The following is an 18,765-nucleotide window of genomic DNA, read 5'->3' as shown; positions in this document are numbered from 1 at the left end:
AGGGAGCTCTTCTTAATATTTTGACACCAAAATCATGTCGATACACCTTACCGACTGCGAGTAAAGCCACCCACGCTTTAACTTGACAGACTGTAGCTAAGGGATATTTCTAATCAAATGAAAAATATTCTATTCAATGACAGATTTTTATAGTAATTATTTGATTAAATTTTCTCTAAAATACAAACGAGAAATGGTAACTTTCACCAAAAAAATAAAAATTAAACATTTGTGAAAACCTTGCTAGTAGGCCTTATTTTACTATGGAAGGGTAACAAGGGTCACGGCTTTAACAAACTTAAATAATCAAACCATACTTAATATATTTGGTTTTTCAGATCAATAATAACATAAATCCAGCAATAATACTTTTTAAAAGAATTCTAATTTTAAAGTGCCTCGCCTAACAGCACTCAATGTAAAGGGTGTCATCTACTAACAAACCGACGAAATCCCCATTATACCGTTTGCTGCATTTAATGCATTGCCTTATATCAGCTATCTCGTCCTCTTCACAACCATGACAGTACCAGCTCTTTTGCTTTTTTGAAGCAACATTGTTATTTTTGGAAGTGATTTCTTTACGGACGTTGCTTTTTTCATCGGGGTGGAGATCTTTTTAATTTTTTTCTTTCTTTTATTATGTTTATCAAACAGATCTTTCGTGACTGTAGTTCCTTTGTAATTGATGGCTTTTCTTCCAATTTTAGGTGTTTTTTTCTGTGGATTCAACCGACATGGTCATTAGCTAAAGAAATGCAGTTATTCGTAACTGAGAAAGTGAGCAATTGTCTTTATCATCTTCCAAACTAGAACTACCGTGAACTGCGCGGTGGAGGAAAATCAAAAGCTGTTTCCGTTATAGCCTGGGGATTCAAGGGATAAAAAACGTTTGCAATAAAGCCGCTTGTAATATTACTATGTGTTATGCATTTGGACCATACGTTCGAAAGAATAATATAAAATGGTGCTTTCGTGATTTTCTTATCTGGATTTTGTTCCAAGAATTATTAAACTTTAGTATCCCAGTGGTTTTAAAATCACCGATAGACTGCTTTGCCGAGAGGCTAAAGTTCGTGGGTGGTATTCGACGGTCATATACCCTTTTGCTTATTTTTACACCAATTATCCCGTTGGCAAGTTGTCGTATAATTCCGGCTTCAGACGTTTTCCTTTGAATATGAACATTGGTGGTATGAAAGTACCTAATGCATTCACACATCCTGCGGTGGTGACACTTTCTGCATGTTCCGAAGACTGTAAATAATGCACTCTTTTAGCACCCTTTTTAGCCAAAACAGTTTGCTGGTGATGGATGGTTAGATGGCAACCTTTTTCATCCATGTATACATTTTCTCAAGATGATTTTTCAGATATAGTTCATCACTGACATTATTTTATCTTGCGAAGTGATCATTAAGAATAAATTTGTTTAGTTTTTGTGCTCTGGCTGTATTCACAAATTGAGCTTTTTTTATATTTCATGATTTCTTTTCATGAACGCCTTGAACCAGTTTTTACCAGAAAGTTTGGTGTTTTTATTTAAATCGTTCCTAATGTTATGAGGTTTGCAAATCTTGTAGACAAGCGACGCAGTATCCGGATAACCTGGTTATATTTTTCAGCAGATTAGTTTCCTAGTCGTAACTCGGTAAAGCTTTTCGACCCAGCGTTTTTTTCAAACTGCCACTCTTGAGATGTTTTCTAATAGTTTTTCTAGAAACCCCGTACCTCTCTCCAGCTTTATATGAACTTAAAATTCCTCTTTCCACTGCTTGGACAGCTGACACTAGATCGTTTCTGTCCACAACGCTCGTTGAGGAGGCAGTGGGATCGAGTTACTAAAAATAACGATCAATCAATTATCAATTAATAATAAATATAATAATAAATTAATAACGATAATAATAATCTCTAAGAGATGGTAGCTCTAAGAAATCATCCAGAGGTGAATGTTGTCACCTCCAACGGTCATCCAGAGGTGAATGTTGTCACCTCCAACGGTCGCGGCCTAGTAATTGTATACCTATTTCATCATCGCAGGACGTTTCAAACATCGTATTGGAATCGACTTATAACATCCTAATCTCATTAGTCACTTGACTTAGTCAGTGGCTTTGATGTATAACCGGGTTCACCCAAATCAAAGTTTTAAATATAAAATTATAATAATTATAATTGATGGTAACTCTAAGAAAGCATCCAGAGGCGACTATTGTCACCTCCAACGTTAGCGGCCGCTCTTGATTGTATACCTACAACATCATTGCAGGAAGTTTCAAACATCGTATTGCAATCGACTTATAACATCCTAATCTCATCAGTCACTTGACTTAGTCAGTGGCTTTGATGTATAACCGGGTTCACCCAAATCAAAGTTTTAAATATAAAATTATAATAATTATAATTGATGGTAACTCTAAGAAAGCATCCAGAGGCGACTATTGTCACCTTTAACGTTAGGGGCCGCTCTTAATTCTATACCTACAACATCATCGCAGGAGGTTTCAAGCATGGTGTTGAATTGACTTATAACATCCTAATCTCATCAGTCACTTGACTTAGTCCGTTGCTATGATGTATAACCGGGTTCACCCCAGTAAATTTTTTGAATGTAAAATTATAATAATTATAATTGATGGTAACTCTAAGAAAGCATCCAGAGATGACTCTTGTCACATCCAACCTTAGCGGCCGCTCGTAATTGTATACCTAAAACATTATCGCAGGAGGTTTCAAACATCGTATTGGATTGACTTATAATATCCTAATCTCAGCAGTCACTTAACCTAGTCCGTGGCTATGATGTATAACCGGGTTCACGCCAATCAAAGTTTGAATACAAAATTATAATAATTATAATTGATGGTAGCTCTAAGAAAGCATCCAGAGGCGACTCTTGTCACCTCCAACGTTAGTGGCCGATCGTAATTGTATACCTACAACATCATCGCAGGAGGTTTCAAACATAGTATTGGATTGACTTATATCATCCTAACCTCATCAGTCACTTCACTTAGTTCGTGGCTATGATGTATAACCGGGTTCACCCGAGTAAAAGTTTAAAATAAAAAATAATAATCACCTATAATAATAACCCTACCGAAGGTGTACTCGCTTTGGTGTCGCGGTAGGGCTTGAGCTTTCCTTTCATGACTTTTATGGCTATGTTGGTGGTAGCATTGCTGCTGACAGGGTTTCCCATGCCGAATAGGCTAATAACGAAGAAGAGAGGTACAAAGAAGAATACCAAAACCCAAATAATAACGGAGAGTATAATTAAAGATATTGAAATGCTTGTCGCTTCCCGAGGATTCATGGGGCGCCCCTGGAGCTACAGCTAGGGACCACAGCATGCGGGACACTAGCGATCGTGAGCTGCGAGATGGTTAGGCAGATCTCATTAATCAAACAGCTGGCCAGCAAGAACATCTGCGACAAACGGTAAGCAATGGAACATTAACTGTGCCGGCTGAGGATGCTTTGGCTAGTGTTAGGTATTTGCAGCCAACCACCTCCACAGAAATACCGTGGGAAAGTACGAGGGAGGTTCAAATATAATCGAGAAAAACGCTGTAGATGGCGCGCATGTATGTTTTGAAGGTCGTGACTTGAGTATGTGATAGCTGGGTCCCTTACGAACAGTTTGGCATGGTTTTCGTCGGGAGCGCATGTTTTACGCGCGTGCTACGCCCATGAGTGAACGTCAAGTGCCGAACGCCGTTGCTTAACGTATTTTCATTCGTTTTTTAGTGCGAGATGGCGTTAAAAACACGGAAATTTTTCTGCGTTTGCGAAATCAGTTTGGTAGTGAGTGCCTGAGTAGGGCTGCCGTGTTTAAATGGGCCAAAGAATTCAAGGATGGCTGCGAAACAGCAAGACACCAGACAACATTAGCCGCATAGAACAAATGATTTTGGAGGACCGTAGGATGAATGTTCGAAAATTCTCGGCTAAACTCGGCTGCATACTACTCTAACCTTCTGAAAACACACGCGAAACCCGCTTATCGCTCGAAACGGAGAAGCATTCCAGCACGAAGTGCGATTCTTCTCCAGGATAACACGCGCCCTCATACCGCGCGTCTCACGCTCGATACAATATCGAAATTAGGGTGGGAGGTACTGAAACACCCCCCCTACAGTCCAGATTTATCACCCTGCGACTACCACATGTTTGGACCACTGAAAGAAGCCCTCGGAGGGCAAAGATTCAACACCGACGACGAGGTAGAGGAGTTCGTGCGCACAGGGCTGTCCAAGTTGCCCAAGGAATTCTTCGATACCGGCACCAAAAAACTTCCAGAAAGGTGGGCAAAATGCGTAACTTGTGAGGGAAAATACCTAAAAAAAACTGTAAATTTTTGTAAATTTTTTCGATAGTAAATAAACGTGTCAGAGTATTTGTCTCGATCATATTTGAACCACCCTCGTATCATCAATTGGGATAACACAATGAAAGAGGAGTTGGTGCGTTTCTATTACGAAAGTACGAAGTTTGAAACTAAAATGGAAAAAGGATACAATTGAAGAACTAAATGGGCTGCAAAGTATCCTAATATACAGAAAGTCGCACTAAGAGATCTCATCAAACGGTCAAGCAGGGGTAATTGATGTTCTTCCTCAACGTATTGATGATCCAACACCACCACATCCTCTAGAGGTGGATGGCCATATACAACCGAAGGCAGAAACCGAGGTTTAGCAACCAAAAAGCGACGAAAATGGACATACCATATGAACACAGATGTTATGCGCCTTTATTTTTTGCCCTAAAAATTAATGAGCAGAATCTGGCAGATCAGGAACGCTCAATATCTGTAAACAGATTGCTTTCGGCTGTTGAAATAGCTGCTATCAAAATAGAAGTGGAACAGCAGCTTCCTATTGATGAACTCGCCTTGGAAGATGTGGACAACGAAGACATGAATGAAGCCGAAGGCATAGGGGCTAGGGATAATGAACATCATGTATTGATCCCCTAGAACCACATCCCAATATTAATAACGATGATGTGCATTGCGAAATCCCAGAAAAACGACAGCACCTTGAAAGGAATTTTGGTTATGCTTTACTAGAGTTCAGAATTGTAGAACCAACATTAAGGCATTATCTGCCCAAAATGAACATCATAAGTGATCTGCGTGCACTAACAGAATACCTGAACAGCAAGGGTTTACCTGCGTATTTGAACGCAACATAAACTGCGTTAGAGGTGCAAACTCTTGTATAATTTGCAGCTGTGGCAACCATTAGGACGTTGCGCCGCAAAACTGGGCCTGCAAATGGAGTTTTTGTCCCAGCAAGGGATCGAGATCCACCATGGAAGATCAGGTTGGATATGGATGTCAGCAAAGAGAGGTGCAAATTGGTTCCATTAACTCATTATAAAAAAGAAAATGGAACCAGAAGGCTGATAAACCATTTTACTTAAATAATAATGGATTATAATCCATCCTCGGCACATCGAGACATTAATACCAGCAATGTTGGATGAAATTTTAGACTCTCAACGACAGAGACTTGATGTTCTTACTGTCAGACTGCATCCGTACAAGAAAAGTAGTGCACGAAGGCAACAAAATCCAAAACTTCAGACAGATGAAAGAAGATTCTATCGTGAACTGGGTGTAAAGCAAAATAACCAGCAAGGCAACGGAGTCCCTCAATTAAAAGACATGACTGACTATTAGTTAGATGCTTAGGGAAAAATGAACAGATGCAATTTGGACATTGTGTGGTTCAAGCTGAAGAAAGCAAGGGCAAGCATTAGCCCTGAAATACAACTGACAAACGTCACAGCTTTGAATATTTCAGCGGTCTTGAAAAGGGCAACTAACTGGAAAGCTACAGGTTCGGACATGGTGCACAACTTGTGGTACAAGTACCTGACAAGTGTGAATCTTGCGTTAGTAAGGTGTTTTCAGAAGATCGTTGAATATCCAGATCTAATACCTGGGCTTATGCTGCAGGATAATACGTATATATTAACTCGAAAACCAGATGCTAAAAATCCATCTGAGTCACTATAGACGCTGTTGCCATGACTCAAGCTCGTAAGCATCAAAGGAATTTACATATAGCATACATTGACTACAAGCAAGCGTTTCCTTCTATGCCGCATGACTATTTGCGTGAAGTCTTAAAACTGTACAAAATCTGCCCACTTTTTAAGTCACGCGATGAGGCTCTGGGGTACAAGAATCAAGTATTTTGATCATGGACAATCAAGGATAACTAGATTAATACGCATTACGACGGGTATATTTTACGGAGACTCCTTCAGAGCACTATGGTTCTGTTTTGCGTTGAACCCCTTGAGCAAAACAATAAACAGCATGTCTAATGGGTTCAGAATTCATGATAATGAGGGTGGTCATCAAGTGACCCATCTCTTGTACATGGGTGACCTGAAGCTGTACGCTAGTTCAGCCCAGAAACTACAGCAAGTGATCGATGTCACAAAGCAGTTTTCCAATGATATCCACATGCAGTTCGGACTAGATTAATGCAGAACAGTGCATTTAATCAGAGGGGAACTAGGGACCGCAGAGTTAGAGAACGAGTTCGAAAATGACATCAAGGCAATGGCTGCAGGCTAATTATATAAATATCTGGATATTCTTGGATCTAAGGGTATTCAGCATACGATGGTTAAGACAAGCCTAACGACTGCCTTTCACTACGAGGCTCAGATTGATTATGAAGAGCTTCCTCAACTCTGTAAACAAAGTCAGGGCAATTAACACATATGACATCCCTGTTCTCACATACTCCTTCGGGCTCATCAAGTGGTCTAACACCGACCTTGAAAAGTTACACAGAATAGTCCGCATAGAAATGATGAAGCACCGAATGTACCACAACAATTCAGAGATTGAAAAGATAGCTCTACCACGACATATAGGGGGTAGAGGCGTTGTAGATGTCAAAAAACTTTGCGAGTCACAAGTTACGCAGTTAAAGGACTATTTTAACAGCAAACGAAATGTTTCCCCAGTATTTAAGAGATCAGGTATCCTTTTTACGCAAAGGGGAATGTGAAGCTCTTTATCAAGAAGAATAGAAAACCCCTACAGAGAACTTACCACTCGTTTTAGCAAGACCACCATTGCAGATAGCCGATGATGCCAACATGCGAAATAGGAGATCAAAAATTCACCAAAAAGTTTTTCTCAGGATGGACAAATTAGCTAAAACTAATACCCTGATTTGCTCTCTGAAGATTTTGATCTTTCGAATCTGAACTGAGTGGTTTACGTAAAGGCGGTCTTCCTGCTTAGCGAAAATAGAAGTAATGATATTTCAGTACGCCCGAGCAACACTGGTGAGCGTATTGCACAACTTCAGTTTAAAATTGAAACGGCTAGACGGCGTGCATCAAATGTTCAGTGCGTGATTAGCTACATAACATCAAATAAGAAGTTCACTCCAAAAGTTAGGGCGCCTGCTCGAAACTTGCGGAAAGCAAATCACACGCTGAACAAGTGTAAACTGTTGACCATTAAACAGCACTGGACGCAAAAAATAAGAGCTCCTTTAAAAGCCAAAGAGCGCCTTATAAGGCGAGTAAAGTGGATTAAGGAACATTCCACCTTTTCTACTCCACCTTCTCGTTTTTTCAACAAAACGTCATGTACCGTTAAAATCCGCCTAGTCGAGAAGAAATACAAATCTTCCGGGAACAAGTATATGGAGATACTCATGAGCTAGATGAAGACGCTACAGATATCTTTCTGTTTCGTAAGTTTTGCCAGAGGAAACTTTTGCAACGTCCAGAAGACTTTTTTCAGCGCCAGGGCCAGATAAAATCAACAGCTCTTGGTGGAAGAAATTTACTTCTATGCACCAGTATCTAGCTCGTATATTTACTACTTTTTTAAACGGAGAACAATCCATCCCGCAGTGATTACTTGAAGAACGCACGATACTGAGCCCTAAGACCGGAAATTTGTCAAGTTCAAAGAACTACCGGCCCATAGCTTGTGTAAACACCATCTAAAAGCTAGTCACTGGCATCCTTAAAGAGAGGATATTATTATCTATCGAGCCCGTATGGAGTGCAATAGTTCAAAAATGCGGATGCAAGAGAGGAACGCCTGGCTGGTTGCAGAGAGAACCTATTAATAGATAGATGTATTACCCAGGATTCCATCAGGTATCGATGCCATCAGTCCATGGCTTGGATTGACTACCGAAAGGCGTTTGATAACACGAACTATGAGCTACTTATTAAGCTCCTTGAGTGCCTGCAGGTACATCCAAAAATAGTGAGGTGTATGAAAGAGCTTATGCTCTTGTGGCGGACAAGATCTTTCATCACATCCAACAAAACGCAAGTGATTACAAGTTATGTCACATATAAGAGAGGGGTCTTCTAAGAAGACTCTTTAAGTCCGATACTTTTCTGTATTTCCCTATTGCCTCTATATATTGTGCTTCGCGGCAAAAGCTCTAGATAATCTTGTGGTCCGCCGAACAGAAGAGAATTTAAGGTTAACCACCTTTTATACATGGATGGCCTTAAACTCTTCGCTTCTTTAAAAGAGAACCTTGCAATCCTTGTGGCGGCACTAAATCGATGGGTATGTTCAGCATGTTTCTCAAATCTGCTGGATTAAGATCTGAGACGGATGGCTGAAAGTATGCGCACTTCGGGTACATGGAGAGACACAATGCGGCTCTAAAAGTGTTATAATTACCATCTTCGGCATTTCTTCAGCCCACGGGGAACTAGAGTCCGTTGTAGGGAATGATCAGTGTAATATCTACTGGAACTTCTCGTCTTCCACCACTCACTGTATCAGCACTACAAAGCCTGATATTGTCGTCCAAGATCTAAAGACCAAGATAATTTACTTGAGGGAATTCTCGGTATCAGCCGATGGTCATGTCACAGCAAAGGAGGAAGAAAAAAGGGCGAAATATCAGGCTCTTCTTTTGGAGCTGAGCAGGTTGTACCAAGGCTACAAAGTCCATCTTGTGGTTCTCGTAATGGCTGCTTTGGGGGTATGAAAGCTGCATTTCTTAGGAAACTAAACAAAATCGCGGCTTGCCAGCATCAGGCTCAGACGATCGCAAATCAGATGCAAAAGGCTGGTCTCCTGGGACCACTGCATCTGGTCTTCCAACACTGTTCCTTCCAATTATCTTGGGTAAACTTCCCGTTCTAGCTTACCTTCTAGGATAGAAGGAGCAGAAGTGCATGACGTACACGTTTCAGTCACTCGTAATTGTATACCTACAACATGGGCGCAGGAGGTTTCAAACATTTCAAACATCCATGGCTATGATGTATAACCAGGTTCACCCGAGTAAAAGTTTTAAGTAAAGTAATAATAATTTATAATTGATCAAAATGCGTACTACTTATTTACATTCATAACATATTAAAATTAAAGTAAAATACATTATAAAATCAACCACCTTCAATACAAGAAGTAGGAGGATAATAAGGCGTATGGCTTAATTTAGTAGACTTCAATAACCGCCGACCGCTTATATAAGAAGACGAAAATAACAAATATTTGGAATAGATTAGTATATGCTTTACATGATCCACGAACATAGTACCTTAATTATGATATACATTACTTTTTGTCGACGTTCGAGGAGAGATGGTTCTCCGACGTTTATTCTTCATAAAATTCGACTAATACGGAGATTTGTAGGGCCATAACTGCGACTTGACGAACAACGGGGAGAACCAAAGTTCTTACTTCAAACGAAAATCAAAACTGGCTTTAAACTTTAAATGTATTTAAATTATACGCATTAAATGCACAAAAAAGAGCGCGAGAGAGTACCCGCGCGCCCTAGGCGCGCCGCCAAGCTAGGCGCAATGAGAATGTGCCCGCGCAGCGGGCATATATTTTTATTAGAACTATTGGGAAATAATTTATGAAATTCCTACCGTATTACTTCCATTGATATAATTGCTGATAAAAAGAAGACTTGCCCACCAGTAATTTGAACAACAGTCTTGATCGAATCCAAATCTATTTTTCCAAAAAGGTCCAGAACCAATGTGATAAAGCAAGACTGCGTAAGCAAAAACGACGAATGCGAAGAGCGGTGCTAACCTGGAACCAAGATAATATTAAAAATCTCCTTTTAGTGAATATTTCATAATTTCAGGCATTAAGAAATGAAAAATTCCTAATTGGGTACATGTTAAACGTTGAACCATGAATTATTGAAGATACTAATATATATTTTTGGTTACAATTTGCAATTTTACAATAAAAATTTTAATTATTATACATGTATAATAATATTTAAATTCATTCATTCCTTTTGTCCATATTACAACTCGTATTTTTCCGCTCACTTATCGCGTGCTTTTGATTTAAGTTTTTTTAACAAGCAGTTCCTGTTTGCACTTCAAGTTATTTCACAATTAAAAGTTCTTTAATTTTCAATAGATTCGAAGTTTCTTTAATTTGGAAGATTGTAAATCTTCTCTGTAAATCGCAGAGATCATCTCCTAAAAATGGTCAGGAAACATGAGACGATTAACGAAGGATCTTTCCTTTACAAAGCCATGAAGCAAATTCACGGAAACTTTGACAGAAATGTAGGAAATGAGTCCTTGTCGACGGAGCAAACTTTTGCTTTCCTCAAATCATCAGGACTTAATTTTGGTACAGAGGGTTTGATTTTCATATGTCAGGACGGTGTCATTTCTAAATTCGTATGCCATGACCTCATTTCACGTTAAGAAGTTCTCAGCGATAGGTGTAGAGCCTCTCATGCACACGCTATGTACCTAAAACAATACTATCTTAGTGTCCAACTCACGCGGAAACGACATATCTCTACAGACATAATGCGTCTCTAAAAGTGCTTTATTACCATCTGTTTCGCTCTGACGGCGTTAGCCGCGAGACTGTCCGGTAGAAATAGAGTCAATTGACCAAAACGTGATACTTCGTCGTGTGGTAAATCAGGTTGAATTCTCCCGGGTTTTTTCCCACAAAATTAAGATTTTTAAAAGGTGAATTCGGAGATGCTATAAAATATTATAACGGACATTTCCGAACTCTCTTTTTGAGGGATAATAACAAACAAAAATTATCCTGTAAAATAAAAATTATATGCATGTGCACTATTTTGAGGTTAGAATCGGGTTTTAGCTCATGTCATTCCGATAATGTAGGTCTACGTCGTACCGATGCTCCCACCTGTCGTTATGATTTTATTGTGCCCTGTGGCCACCCATGGCAGTTACTTCCAGTATGAACACACACACACACAAAATTGGAACTCCAAAATAGAGACAATTTAAATTTTATTTTTTTTTGTAAACTGAAAAATTGAACCTAATAAGTAGCCTCTACCTACCTCACAAATCGATTTATAATCAGAAGGAACACATTTAATTGCTTTGATTTTTCCAAAAATTCTAATAAGCGGTAAGACATTACCATTCCTCCTATACCAAGAAATCCGTCGACAATAACAGGACCGTTAAAAATAAAGCTAAAATAAGGTGCATTCGTCATCTAAACAAAAAGATAAGTTTTTATTAATTTTATTAAATAATTTGCCCAGAAATCACGAAAAATTGGGTGAAGATTTCCTGAAACTGTCGATTCAAGGTTCGGAATATTGCATTTCAAGGTTAAGGCCAGGTTCATTTAACAACAAAAAATTACGCAAGTCAGGGAATATTGCGTTTGTAATTATCACGACAGTTTGGAAAACTTATTTACCTGTTGTTTTTTGGCCTTAGTAGAATACGGCGGGACATGTCTAGTATGTTTACTTTCCACAAATTTTAATTTTTTTCTAAATATGGAAGAGAAGCATGATTTGTATATTTAGAGGTGTTCCTGGAGGGATAAAAATAATTCAGCGCACCTGTATGTGATATATAATACTACTTCGCATCGAATTAGGTTTAATAAGTCTTGCAAACTGTACAGAACTTTTTTAAACTTTCAATGCAATATTCTAAACCTTGAATTGTCAGTTTCAAAGAATCATTGCCGAATTTATCTTGCTATCTGGGTAGATAATTAGAATTTTATTGAAATATCAAAAAATCAAGCTCACCCATTCGAAATATCGTCCCTTTACATTTGCAGTATGTAGTGGTTGAATGGTTCTATGACCAAAGACCACAAAATATGTACCAATAATTCGAACCAAGTGTATACAATCAAATCCACGATGTCGATAATTTACCCTGAAAATACTATTCAAACTTCTGCGAGCGGAAAAGCAAAATAATAATTCCTTTTGTAGGGATATTTTTTCTTTTTTGTTAGATTTAGCGTCATATATAGTGCTGACTATTACAATAGCGATTATCGAAATAAAGAAAATACTGTAAATAAAAAATAAATTTTTAGCATTTTGTGGTAAAATAATCCAATTTTAGGATGTATATCAGACCGATGATAAGCTTGGCACGTATAAATAAATAATTGCTAAATTACACACAAAAAACATCTTTGAATTGCTTGGGGGAAAAGCCGTGAATTTAAAATTAGCTGACCACTAGACACCCTGAATTTTATTTCAAATTTTGAATTACCAGTAAGCGATGCCATAATTAGAAAATTGTTTAGCTTCGTGGGCAGCTTGGCAGAGATCCTTTTGAACTGATGCTTGCACTTGAACATTGTATTGTTTGTTAAAACTATCTAAGGGTTCCTTCAAAGCTGTTACAATATCTTCGGGGCGGCAACCTGCCGGTACACATAAAGCCATTTGCAAAAGGTACCGCTGGTACCTTCGGAAATCGCCCTTTTCCTGAAGAAATTAAATTAAAACATACGGATCACTAGGTTTAAAAAAAATGGTTCACTTTTTGATCATCTTAGATTGCGCAAGTACAAAGTAAAAGCCTTAATTCTTTAGAAATTTTCAATTTAAATATCAAAAGACAACAAGTTAAAATAAAGACATTGAAACTTCAGCTGTTTTAAATGGATACAAAATTTAAACTCCTGTTAAAAAGTAGTGTAGTTTTTGCAATAAATGCAAAAATCATGCAAAATGTAAAATCGAAGTTAATATATTGATGAATGGCTTAATTTTGCGTGTAAGAAAAATTTGTGTATAAAAGTTCTCTTCATAATTTTTATATTTTCGTTGATACTAATTTTTAACAATGTTTTCGTTTGTCAGAAAAGACCCTTCAAATTTTAATAGCCTTTTTTGCCAAAAACTTTTAAATCCTCTTTAAAAATAACTAGAGAATTTGTTCTGTTATATGAGGCCTTTCTGCGTATAAAAATACACTGACGAAAAATTGTTAAGGGCTAAGGGAACAAAAGAGAAATACGAGGGATTTTTGTATTTAGAAAAAAGTGGCTTACATACAAAAATCTCTCAAATACGTAATAATGTTTTACCGGACGAATACATTAGAAAAAATTGACATGCCTTAGTAATAAAAACTAGAATAACGGCCCTGCGCTGGCGGAAGCGCTGCGATCGAAAATTTAAAAATTGAATTTGGAATAAAATGTCAAAATAGTCGAGGTTATTTACTCCCATTTATTTCGTATCTCTCTCAATTAACCTCGTAAGATTACATATCTAAATATAATTTAGAATTTTTGAAGGATATGAATAGAAAATTGCATTCGTTTAAGAGTGTCGACAAAAAATTTCAAAATTGAATTTGGCAAATTTCAATTAATAAAAGTTTAGTTTAGATTAGTTTAGATAATTTACAAATTTGGTCCTCTACATATTGTAAAAAATACAAATATAATTTCTCGTCTTTTTTTTAAAAGAAAGGAAAGAAAAACACTTAATTATTTGCGTAATTGTAATTCAAAGTTTTGTTTTTATTTTACTATAAAAATAATTTTAACCGTATTTTTTATTACAATTTCTGATAATTAATATGAATCATTTATTTTTTTATTTAATTATTTTTGAATATTATATTTGTTGTTACCGATTATTGACGTTTTACTCCAGCCTCTTTAGCCCTTTTATTTCTTCCTGCGTGTCATTCTAATCAATTTAATTTTCTTTTTTACCTTTGTTCAAAACTTTAATGTTAGAATTATAGAAATTTGCAATAGAGATACAGTTGAAAGAAAAACTTATATACATAGAACTCCATGGATATAAGATATGTGTTGATACAACGTTATTTCAGCCGAGGCTTCAATTGCATAGATTATTCTGCAATTCTTGGATTTACCTCCAGCTTTAAGCAAATTTTAGAATGTTCTCGAATACTCTGTTATCTTTTTAATATGCTCGAATGTTCTCAGCAGAATTTTTTCTAAAAAAATATAACTATTGTCAAGAAAGAAATGATGCACAGAAAACAGTTCTGTTCAAAGAATATAAAAATTTTGACGAAAGAAAATTATTTTTAATTTAAATGAATCAAAGAATTTTACTCTAATGGCTTCCCAGGCGGAACCTTGAGGGTCGAACCAAATATCAAGTTTTCCTGTGAAATTTTTTGGTTCATTTTTTTCTTGGTACTTAATATCCACTAAACAATATCTGCTACGAATTTCTTCAAATCCTCCATCTCTTTCGTAATTTGGAATTTTTGTTTGAATTCGAAAACACTGATCGAAGTTTCCGAAATGTCGCATATGCCCATCGAATATTCCGTAAGGATATTTTGCCGATGAGTCAAACACTTGTTAGAAAATAAAATAGTTTTTAAATAACGAAACCTGATTTTTTTAATGTGATAAATATGAAAAATAAATAAGATTTCTGGTCAAACATACTTTCAGTCGCCCATAAAGTCCCATTTTGCAAATGATTAAGATACAGATTTAACTGTTTTTTGCATGGGCCTTCCGGAATAGAATTAGAAGTCGCAACCACTACAGGCAAAAGTGGTATGTTCAAAAACCAATAGGATTTTTCAAGGTTCTCATTTTCTTCACTATTTTCACTCGTCGTAAAATGAGTTCCTGTACCAATATTATTAAATGAATCAGCATGATATTTATTCTCTTCCAATAAAAGATTCTTTTCCGAAAAATGTATGTCTTCTCCTTTTACTATTGAAAACACTCGTATAGTTATTAGAAATCCCAAAACAGAAAATTCAAACCATCTTGGAATCATTTCTTCTCTTAAAATCTGTAATTTATTTGTTATTATATTGTTTTCAAATTGTAAAGCTTTCTTTTAATTGATTTTCACTATTGCACTTGACATTCAACACTGGCGATTCAGTATACACATCTGAATATTTACAAAAACAAAATCATGTGAAAAGTATAAGTAATTAAATGATCTATTTACAAAAGTTCCTTTTAATAAAAAATATATGAATATGCATTATCTTCTCGTGGTAGTTGATCTATAAAAACATTATTTCGCTTGTACAATCGCCTTTAATCATAAGGTATGCAAATAATCGAGGAAGGTTTATGAAACCTCTATAATGTAAATGCTCAATTTTTTAAACTTAATGTATTTTAATTTACTATGATAAATTATTCAATTATATACACAATGTTTATACTTTTCTACGTACATAACTTTTTCATCCGGTTCTTTCCAGCCGTATATGCGTGTACGCGTAAATAATAAAATCAAAAAATTAGAAAGGAAGTGATTTTCTTTAATTTCTTCTTAACTAAACATAATATTTATTAATTATATTATTGTTTAGATTAAATTAAAATTAAATTAAAATTAAAATTAAAATTTTTAAAAATTTTCACTTATGCTGGAATCAGTCCAATTTCTTGTTGCTTTCTTCAGATAAGCTGAAAGTAAACATTTTATTTGAATGGAAACTAATACATTGACAATTTTCTAGAATGTTAATTTTATACACTGCCGTGAAAAAGTTTTAGGCCACCTCTTTTTTATCACTGAATAAATTCTATTAATTCTAATTATACAGGAGTTAAAAAATGTCTCTTTAAAAGGTTGATTGTTTTCGAAATTCTGTATAAAATAATCCCAGGGTGAAGCCAATTTGTCTATTTTTTAAGTAGATATTGAATAAATAGTGTAAATTTCAATGTTTTCTTCAATTTTCAATAACTACCGAAATAGTCAACATTTTTCAATGTTCTTGGGCTCATTTGAAGCTTCTATTTCATTGTATCACAATAGCTTATGAGTGTAAGTTGTAAAAATTATCTTTTTGAATTGCAAGAACTTGAAGTTGTCATAAGAAAATTGGAAAAATTGATAAACATCTTATCTGTTGGCAAATCAGAATAAATGTTAAATATATATATATATATTTTTTGAGGGAATTACAGATAAACTTCATGATTATATGTATCACATATTTTACAAAAATATTCTTGTTGCCAAAGATAATATTTAAAATTTTCAAATTTTTTTGTTACAACTTCAAGTTCTTGCAATACCAAAAGAAAATTTTTACGATTTATACTCATAAGCTGTTGTACATAATTTCAAAAACAATCAACCTTTTAAAGAAAAATTTTTTTAGCTCTGCATTACTTAAAATTAACAGAATTTATTTAGTCATAAAAAAGAGGTGGCCTAGAACTTTTGCACGGCAGTGTAGGTTTAATCATTTCATTTGAATTTACTTGACTTCTGATTTCCTTGCTTCTTTTCTTTTGAGTAATAAATTTCCAATATTTTTGAACGGTTCCTCTATTATCACAACGGAAAATAAGGACAACATTAATACAAAAACTCCGTCTATGACGAAGAAGGTATACTGGAACAAAAATGAATTTCAGACTTAAAAGTTATATAACATGAATAAATAAAAATTCAGCATTATTTACCATATTGTAGGATGAATAAGCAAACGGTTTTCGTGCAGTGCCAAGATCGTATGATTGAATCGCAAAGTGGAGTAGATAAATTGCGTAAGAAAGTTTAGAAATAGGTTGAATCCATCTAGGTGTCAAGAGGTTGTATTGAAAATCTGCAAAAATTATTGCGAAAGTTATTGGGGGCCGTACTTAAAATACGTAACAGCCCAAGGGGGGGGGGGGTCGAGAGATTTTGTTACGATTTATTACGGAAAGGGGAGGGTGTCCATCATTCATGCACGTAATTTTTATAAATTCGTAATTTAAACAATAACTTATATTAATTAAACAAAAATATATTTAGAATTTTAAAAAATTGAGGAAATTTGATTGTTTAATGAAAAGTCAGAGACTTGAAAAAAATCTTGCAAAAGTCAGGAAATTGATATAACTTTAAATAACTGGCAAGTAAAACAAATTTTTCAATTTTAATTTGAAATTGTTTTATTCTGATTATAAAAGATTCTAGGTTATAAATTATACAAGTTTAAGATTCTGGTCTTTGGTTATTAATGGTCAGGAAAAATTATTCAACTGCGTTTTTTTAAGATCAACTATTTCGTAGAAAATTAACTTGTAGTTTACAATTGATATTTTGGTGTTGAAAGGTGAACTAAAATATTTTTTCAATTGTTTTTTTTTAAATTGATATTATTAATTAAAAAATTCATCTATTTTTGTAGAAAATGCACCTTTCTTAGATAAAAATGCAACTGTTTGGTTAAAAGTTCAACAATTTTGTTAAAAATTCATCCTTTTCGATTTAATATTCAAACTGTTCAGTAGAAAATTCAACTACTTTGTATAAAATTAACTTGTTTAAAAGAAATATATTAGTGCTGAAAAGTTATCGAAAATATTTTTTAGATAAAAATTCAACTTTATTTTTTAAAACTTGTCTTTTTTATTAAAAAAATCCATTTGTTTTGTAGCTAGGTCATGTTTCAAAATATACTTCCTATTTAAATCTGATACCTTGATGTTAAAAGTCAAATTAAGATGTTATCTGGATGAAAATTGAACTATTTTTTTTGAAATATGTATTTTTTTATTTTTATTTAGATAAAAATGCAACTGTTTGGTAGAAAATTCAACATTTCAGTTAAAAACGTATGCATTTTGTCTGAAAATTCAACTATTTTGTAAAAAAATTGGTCTTTTTGGATTTAAAATTCAAGTATCTTTTTAGGAAATTTACTTCTTGTTTAAAACTCTTTATTTGTATGAAACGTGAGACACATTTTTCGAAAATTCGTCATTTCGATTAAAAAATGTATCTGTTTTATTAGGTATTTCCTCTTTCTTGGATAAAAATTCACTATTTGATTTTGATTTAAACTTCTTTTCTTGAGGATTTAAATATTTCTTTTGAACCTCTTTGTTAAGAAATAATTTTTTTCCGAAGGTTCATATAAACTTCAATTTTTTACAGAAAATTCGTCTTGTCTAGAAGATCCAGCAATGTAGGTAAACTATTTTTTTCTTTCTCGTCTGAAAAATCTTTATGTAATGAATTAAAATATTCTAGATAGAAAGATTTAAAACTCGGCAATAATTATTAGTAATGATGAATACTATAAAATCAACTGTTTATATTTTGATTTTACCTAAACCATCGCCAATTGTGATAAGAAGTGCGGCAGAGCACATGCTAAAGGCGAAAATTGGTCTATGAAGACTTGCATAGAGAGCTTTTAGAAAAAGACTTGGTTTCTCGTTTGGATCCATAAATTGATATCCAAGACGTTGAATATAAAGACTCAGCAGTACTACTTGTAGAACAAATAAAATTCGAGACCATATCTAAAACATATACTTTTTTGAAATAAGTAAAACAGTAATCAATCAAACTTGAGGCACAGAAATTAAAAAAAATCGTTATTTCAGAAAAATCAAACTTATTATTGATATATTTGAGACTTTTACTATAATTTTTACCTTGGGGAGACGCCAAGCCGCAAATTTATAATCATAAATAAAAGCTCCCATAATTATTCCCACAACATATG

At 34.9% G+C, this 18,765-nt stretch overlaps 2 protein-coding genes across 2 annotated transcripts in view; both read right to left on the bottom strand.

Moving 5' to 3' along the window:
- Positions 1–1,125: 1,125 nt before the first annotated feature.
- On the bottom strand, positions 1,126–15,160 carry LOC117176495 (nose resistant to fluoxetine protein 6-like). The gene is made up of 7 exons (XM_033366749.1): positions 14,720–15,160; positions 14,375–14,625; positions 12,541–12,758; positions 12,057–12,330; positions 11,343–11,503; positions 9,913–10,081; positions 1,126–1,257 (listed from the first exon to the last, which is right to left on the bottom strand). Exons 1-7 carry the CDS (start codon positions 15,063–15,065, stop codon positions 1,126–1,128), a joined length of 1,551 nt encoding a protein of 516 aa, XP_033222640.1. The 5' UTR covers positions 15,066–15,160.
- A 460-nt stretch (positions 15,161–15,620) lies between these two features.
- The window catches only part of LOC117176494, a 14,952-nt gene continuing 11,807 nt past the window's right edge, over positions 15,621–18,765 (bottom strand). Inside the window, exons 6-10 of the mRNA XM_033366748.1 lie at positions 18,695–18,764; positions 18,364–18,559; positions 16,727–16,869; positions 16,523–16,656; positions 15,621–15,715 (exon numbers count right to left, since the gene is read on the bottom strand). Of these exons, the coding sequence (XP_033222639.1) occupies positions 15,682–15,715; positions 16,523–16,656; positions 16,727–16,869; positions 18,364–18,559; positions 18,695–18,764 (577 nt within the window). The 3' untranslated portion in view covers positions 15,621–15,681. The remainder of the gene's footprint in view (positions 15,716–16,522; positions 16,657–16,726; positions 16,870–18,363; positions 18,560–18,694; position 18,765) is intronic.

Source organism: Belonocnema kinseyi, chromosome 7 (genome assembly GCF_010883055.1).
Source record: "Belonocnema kinseyi isolate 2016_QV_RU_SX_M_011 chromosome 7, B_treatae_v1, whole genome shotgun sequence".
Classification (NCBI taxonomy): Eukaryota; Metazoa; Arthropoda; class Insecta; order Hymenoptera; family Cynipidae; genus Belonocnema; species Belonocnema kinseyi.
Note: the sequence above shows the minus strand (reverse complement) of the source record. Positions and strands in the feature narration are given on the sequence as shown.

Bases quoted from the DNA above. Each gene is read 5' to 3' on its own strand.
- LOC117176495 (XM_033366749.1), bottom strand. From the start codon at position 15,065: ATGATTCCAAGATGGTTTGAATTTTCTGTTTTGGGATTTCTAATAACT. The intron at 12,759-14,374 runs GTAAAATTCTTT...TAATTTCTTCAG, and splicing joins CCGCCTGGGAAGCCATTAGA to GAAAAGGGCGATTTCCGAAG. The intron at 11,504-12,056 runs GTGAGCTTGATT...CTTTTTGTTTAG, and splicing joins AGGGACGATATTTCGAATGG to ATGACGAATGCACCTTATTT.